Here is a 7,205-nt window from a genome sequence, read left to right on the forward strand (position 1 = left end):
AAGCATTTGGACTCGCCTACTATGTTCGTACAGTCATGACGGGGGGTACCGCATTGTACTCGTACTTGTACCGGTGTTGGCCGGGGGAGGTAGGAATTTCTCTTTGCTTTTCTGTATAGCAGCCGCAGATCATATCTTACAATAACTCGAGTACTCGAGTACATATAATAGCAACTCTTGTCTAGTCACCACTGTCAAGTGCTGACTTATGGGGGTGGGGCTTCCGAAAGTTTGGTGAGAGATTGCCATGAGCTGAGTGCTATCATAATAATATAAGTAGCTTTTGTCCTCTCCACCCGACACACCGGTACCGGTATCACGGTAGTTCTGCTCGGAGCTTAACGCAATTTCTTACTCATATCGATCGCACTTATAACCACGGCTTCCAGAGCGGGATCACGATATCGTATGGTGGAATATATCTCGCTACTGGTACCGGTGTACTAGTACAGTATACAGGAGTTATCATAGCTTGAGCTGAACCCTTTTTCTTCTTTCCTTTTTGGCGGAATAAGTTATCATAACTCGAGTCACTATCGTACTTAAATTACCCATCCTATAACTATGAATTCCCATATACCGACCGACCGACGAGAATGATATGATAATATTATGACATGCCGAGCACAGCAACCCGACCCCAACCATCACAAAAGCCCCAATTCCAGTCCCGATACCAATACCAATAAAGAAACCCCTTGCAAAACCCCAACCCAGATCACCCGAGCAAACCTATCACAATCACCGAACCGCAAAAGCGAGAAATCCAGACCACTCTCCATCCATCCACTCACACATACCCAACTACACACACAACACACACACTGCAACCGAAAAACCATGGGGGGGGGGGGAAGCATTATTCAAGTACTGTACCAGTATGATAAACCAAAACAACCCTTGCATAGTCTACATGCACAATATATATAACAACCTCACCAATCCAATCCAATCCGATCCGATAAATAAAAAAATAAAAAAAATAAAAAAATAACCCCCAAAAAATTCGCCGTATCGGACCGATAAAGGGATCCAATCGACCCTTTAACACATTTTTTAAAAGTTCCTCCGGGGAAATTTTATCGTACTCATTCGCTCGTTTACCGGTTGGTCGAGTTCGCCCTGTCGATAACTTACAGTTGCTGTGAACCGGTATGGTGTTATATAATGTTATCGAACGAACGAACGAACGAACGGATAGCTTGATGTGATATTGTGGATTGAATTAATTACGCTACGCTACCGGTACTATAACTGTGGGCAACTTTTTTTTTTTTTTTTTTTTTTTTTTCCCCTATCGATCGGCGCTGGGAATTTCTATTCCTAGACGGCAAAAGTTATCTTATGAATCAATCTGAAGAGTTTCAGCTCTCTATGATATCGGTACTTATAGTCTAGAGGTATGCGGTGCGGTACGACTATCGTAGCTGTCATGGAGCGACCGGGGAACTGTTTGTGGGAATTATTCCCGGGACCTTTACTCGTGTGCTTCTTGCTTATGTATCATAGCTTGATATCGGCTTTTTGCGAGTTTCGCGACGGTGTGATGGCTGATACCACGATTACGCGTATTTCTTCAAGAAAAGGTATTTAAAGTGCATCTTTTCTTCTTCTTTTCTTTTTCTTTTCTTTCCTTCCAAACATCTTTTGTACGATGGTTTGTCGGAGCTGCGGTGGGGATAGCATTGGTACATATCTATCGATTGCCGGTACAGTATCTGCCCAAGTACGGTTGTCACTTACTCCATCGCTCCGGGGTAAGAATAGCCGCGAATGACGGCTGCCTCAAATACTCTAGGAGTCTACTCGTACAAGTACAATTATGGTTTGAAGCAGGCATGATTGTGTATCATACTAAAATCGCCCGTGTCAAACGTGCCCTGGCATGGTGTGGAAATCTGGGGTTACCGGTATGGTAAATTTAATCGAATGACGAGGCCAACATATCACGGCGAGCATGGCATGGCAGACCCGTGTGGTTGGGTTGCCGGCTCTACTTATACTCATATCATATCATACTTTATCCTCCATGTTCACTTTCCTAACTGTGCTTTAATCATAACTGATTGGGTGATAAGAAGGCTGGTTAGGTATTGAAATATGCAATAAACGAAACGAAACAACCGAAATAGGGCAGAAAAAAAAATAAACACCCCTCCCCCTTACCCCACCCTTTAATTACAATTTTTTTCTCTGTACGAGTAAAAAAAAAAAGTGAGACAGAACAAAACAAGGCGCCGAAATCTATATCACATTTTTAGAAAAATTTACCGTATGCTGCTCCGGATTTTTTTGGTACTGTACCGTACGCGTACTCAAGTACGAGTACTGTACTGTAACACAAATAAAAATCGAAATCAAACTGCTGTGGCAAAGCAAAGGGGAGGAAAGAGACCGTTGTGGCGAGATGTATGATATACTAGAGTATCCTCGGTAACTCCGTAAAAGGTCTGACGCCCTTTGCATCTTCAAGCTCAATCACTTTCCACAGCGCATTCTTAGCGTTCTTGACGTCTTTTTCCAGCTCGAAAGCCCTGGATAGGGCGAACCATGCTTCGGATATATTCCACCCCCGCGGTGAGGAAGTGAGGGATTGGAGGAGGGCCAGTGCACGGTTCTTTCCAATTATCCATGTCTGCGGGAGTGGGCCTTGGAGTGTGGGGGGGAGCTCCAGGAGGATTTCACAGAGGCCTATGATGGCGGGTGGGTAGTTTACGTCTATCATTAGCGCTGCCTCAAAGAGCTCGGAAGCTTCGGATATTTTATCTTGGGAGAGAGCGAGATAGCCCCGCTAGTTTATATGTTAGTCACTGCAAATTCGAGGGTGAAACGGAAGGGTATGTGCCTCAGCAAGAACCTCTTGACTACCCTCCCCATCACTGCCGACAAATCCGGTCGCCTCGTCTATGGCCATGGTTGCATCATTGAAGAATTTGCCTCGCCGGTAGAGTGCTGCGACGAATAGCCAGACGCTGCGGAGGAGTGCGATGGCTCGCCGCTTCTCATCCGCTTCCTTCAATTTTGGCTCTGGAACTCTCATGGGGCGGCGAATCGATCCCGGATTTCTGACCACTATGGTGTGGCTGAGAGCGCTGATCGGATGTGGGAGATTTGATTGTGGGGGGTTGGTGGGAATATCTGCTTCCTTTGGTCTCGGGCCATTGGTATCGGATTGGTTATTGTCCGAAGCCCCATCTGGTGCCGGGCTGGGGTTAGGGGGAGACTGGAGGATGACATCCTCCTCTGGTTGGCTGCAATAGAGCTTGGATTTGAGAATGTGGAAGAGCTGGGGTTGGATTGGGCTTCCGGAGCTATCGAGGTGGCCGTTACCCGTGTCCATACCCGTCGATACCGACGACACACCTGCACTACTCATAGGCAATGATGGTGTGGGAGGAACCTCGTCGCGTTTTTTCAGTCCAGATCTCATCGAAGACGATGAAGATCTTTGACTACTAAGCGACCTAATCCTTCTTATTGTCCCACCAGAGACGCTATTACGGCGTAGGGCCCTTCGCTTTTCCCGTGGTATCTCGGCTGGCGAAGTTCCCCCATTGGTATCCGTAATTTGAATTCTTGGCGGCGTGAACGGTGTATCTAGTGATTCGGCCACTGACTTGGGGCGTCGCTTTGTAAGCGAGCGGCGACTCGCAAGGCTGGATTTCCGAAGAACACCCGATCGCTGCGGCGGCTCTCCTGTCGAGGAAGGAAGATTTAGAGAAGGTGTAGATAGTTCTTTTTTGTTTCTCCCGAATAAGCGCGATAGCCGCTTGGCCGTTGAAGGCCTTGACGAATTGCTTGTGCGGGTTCTCACGTTCGGTTGGTTGCTATCAAAACTATCTACTGGGCCAAACTCGCGCCTGGGAATGCCATTGAAAACTCGGCGATAGAGATTCAAGAGTTCTTCAGTCATTGTCATGGCTTCGTCAAATCCTTCTGTTACCTCGACAAGTAGCAATCGCGTCATTTGGACCTGTAGGGCTGATTCTTTTTCTCCAATCTGGAGGCTTTGTGCGTGGTTGCCAAGAATTTCCAACGCCTTTGAACAGGCGTGTTGTGCACTATCGTACTCCCCTGTCGCACTCATTAATAGCGCTAATAGATGTAATATTGGGATGGCTCGGCGCCGATAATCGCCTTCGGTGGCCTCGTGGGCCAAGGCTTGTAATCCCTTGTCAACGCCTTCCATTGCGGATACTGTGTCTCGTAGCCCAGTATACACCAAGGAAAGCCCATACCAAGCATCCACATCTGCACTATTATAACACAGACCTTTTTTAAAGGCCCTCTCAGCCGACTTGAGTATCGCATCTCTATCGTCGCCTTCGGTGGTGTGAAGGGCCCAAAAGGCGTTGGCGATTCCAATCGCTCTGTACACTTCGGATAGCACTCCCTCATCTCCAAAGCGCCATTCATCTACCCACTTTTCACATTTTTCGGCAAGATCCAGTCCCTTTCTCCCTTCTCCTATATGCTTGCATAGAAATCTTATGCCTTCAGCCGTTGTTTCGAGTATTTCCTTGTCTGAATCAAAGTCAACCTCTGTGCTCCCTTTGGCAAGCCTCTCCTTTCCCTTTTCGACCAGGTCGAGATATGTGGTTAAGGCCAACTCCGCCTCCAAGAGATTCCCCACAGCCGAGAGGGCGAAAAATAAATGTCGGAGGATCCTAGGCGAAAGGAATGTCTTTGCTGAGGCTCGGTATAGAATTTCCACTACAGCAGGCGCATCTTCTGCAGATCCGCCGGCCATATGCCAATTCTCAACAACAATATCAACCCATTCTCCAATAGGCTCATGATACCCTACCGCCTCTGGGAATTCTAGGTTCCTCAGGAGATAGCCTTCATATATGCCTTCCACAACCTTGAGCTCGTCTCTCAGCTCTGACATCGATCCAGGCTTTTCACCCCACCCGGTGTTGGGGTAATTTGAACCGTTGGACACTGTCGAGCCCTTTTCCTCCAGTGGCGAAGACGATGATCCGGAGGGCAGGTTTCGAGGCACTGGCCTTTGGGGATGGTGAGAAGGCAAAAGTAGAAGGGATAGGAATCGGAAAAAGTATCTATACACTTCCTGCCTTTCTCTCTCCTTCCTAGTCTCAGACCCAATGTGCACAGAGGCAAAGTTGGTCTTCGCTGTGCTCGGCCTTCCGGTGCTCGGCGTCCCCGCGTTAGGCCTTGTGACGCCGGATTTTGCTGTGCTGGGTCGGGGCTTGGTCTGGCTGAATCGTGAAATGAAGGTGCGGAAGGTTCGAAAGGCAATTGCTACTGTTGCTTCATCAACTAACGATTTTCCGATAGCTACTCCAACTTGCTCTTCCTCTTCCTCTTCTTCAACCCCTCTCGATACTGGGTAGATGGGGGTAGCTCGCGCAGTCCCAGGACGACTGTTTACCTGTCTAGGAGTAACGGGAATAGTTGTGAGCGGTGGATGGGGCACGTCCGGTGCGTTGTTGTCCAACCAGCAACGATATGCCGCGAGAGCGTAATGAGCGAGAGCTCTCTCAGTCCATAAGAGCAGCGAGGGTGAGTCACGTTGGGTTCCTGAAAGTGCTGTTGCAAGCCTTGTTGCAGTACGGTATAACAACAGTGGCAATGACAGATCGCTTGGATTCGTATGGGAAAGGGCAATCCCTAAAACGGTTGTGAGCAAATTTGGTGATCTGGTCATCAAGAACCAAGCTCAATCCTGTACCTGCTCATCTCAATCCGCTCTGCCGACCGCATATAAATATCCATGAGATCACCCAGCAAATCGAGAAAACAGGAGAGCAGATGAGGACAGAAAGGAAAGTACGGCCCCTACGCACCCTTAAGAACAAGCGACTTGACCCTCACAATGTCAAAGTACTCCCCTTTAGACCCCCCTCCATGTCCTCCATCCCAATCCTCGACCTCCTGTTCGTGAGGGATGATACGCAGCGCTTCATCCCACTCCCCTTTCAGCACACATACTGACGCAATCGCAACTCTCGCCTGAACCAGGTCCTCTCGCGTTATAACAGGGCTCCATCCGCCGCCAGCGGGGGTTGGTAGCTTTGGTGGCTGCCGGGGGGACTTGTCCAACTCGCCCTCTAGTGGATCTTGCAGGGCGTCGAGCGAGATAATATAGGATACGATGGTAGAAGGCGACGAGTCTGGCGGCGGAGGGGGTAACAGTTGTTGAAGACGTGCCTCGGTTTGTGCCGTCATAGCAAGACCTGAAGCTCAAGATATTAGTCGAGCAATCAATGACATCCGGAGGCTACCGGGTTGTAGGTAAGGTGAAGCACATTTCCGGCCGGGCACATGTTTGATAACCTTTCGACAAAACTCTGGAATAGCCTCCCAATCGCCATCACAGCGAGCGGTGTCGAGCAGCTGAAGAGCGTTGTTTCCCTTGGCCTAGTAGCGGAACAATAATGGGTGTCAGCTAGATGACGTCTCAACCAGGAAACTATGACGCCGAAGGTAGCAGGGAACAATACCGTGCTCATAGAGACTTCAGGAGACTTGGGTATCGAATCTAGGTTTGTAATTGAGTAAGATTGAATATCTTGAGATTTTTTATGATTGCGTATGGGAAAAGGAGAGTTGTTGGTGTTGAAGGTATGGAGAGAAGCTTTGGAGGGTGTTGAGGCTCAAATCACGGAAATCCTGCGCGCTGGCCCATTCTCTGGGCGCACTGCGTGGCGCTGTACAACGCACCACGAGCAATTACCGTGGTTTCCCTAGTCCCCTTCAGCTGGCCCCCGGTCCGTCCCGTTTCTTGGTAGAAGTATCACACGAATAATTTTATCTCATGTAAGTTTTTTTTTTTGTTTTATGGTAAAATGATTGAGAATTGAAGCTTGAACAAACTTTCTTTTTCCCCCCGCTGATCTATCGCCTATTCTGGGTGTTATCGGGGGGGTTGATTTGCTGTTCCATGCCTCGATTAATTAATCTATTTTTCAGCGATCTTTTGGTGCCTGGGTTCCCAAAAAGGCTAGGTCCGCAGCAAGAGCCAGGAGGTTGCAACCCCATGTGCCCAAGGGATGCATTGTACGGTACTATGCTGTGCTCGAGCACTACCGCGCCGGTAGTAGTGCAACACCAGTATTACAGCAAGACACTTGTCACAATAAACTGGGTTCTGAAGGTGAGACCGCAACATTGAAATATTGGAGATCATTGGCAACTTTTTTGTCTTTTGGTAGCCTTGATATCCTTTGTTGGGGGTCTCG

At 48.5% G+C, this 7,205-nt stretch overlaps 1 protein-coding gene; it reads right to left on the reverse strand.

Annotated features, from left to right (window-relative positions):
• Positions 1 to 2,037: 2,037 nt before the first annotated feature.
• Positions 2,038 to 5,671, reverse strand: GSTUM_00009503001 (uncharacterized protein; the record flags this gene model as incomplete). XM_002840752.2 has 4 exons in its annotated part: positions 2,038 to 2,298; positions 2,335 to 2,791; positions 2,858 to 4,368; positions 4,432 to 5,671. 3 exons carry the CDS (start codon positions 5,669 to 5,671, stop codon positions 2,420 to 2,422), a joined length of 3,123 nt encoding a protein of 1,040 aa, XP_002840798.1. The 3' UTR covers positions 2,038 to 2,298; positions 2,335 to 2,419.
• Positions 5,672 to 7,205: the final 1,534 nt, after the last annotated feature.

Source organism: Tuber melanosporum (genome assembly GCF_000151645.1).
Source record: "Tuber melanosporum whole genome shotgun sequence assembly, scaffold_58, strain Mel28".
Classification (NCBI taxonomy): Eukaryota; Fungi; Ascomycota; class Pezizomycetes; order Pezizales; family Tuberaceae; genus Tuber; species Tuber melanosporum.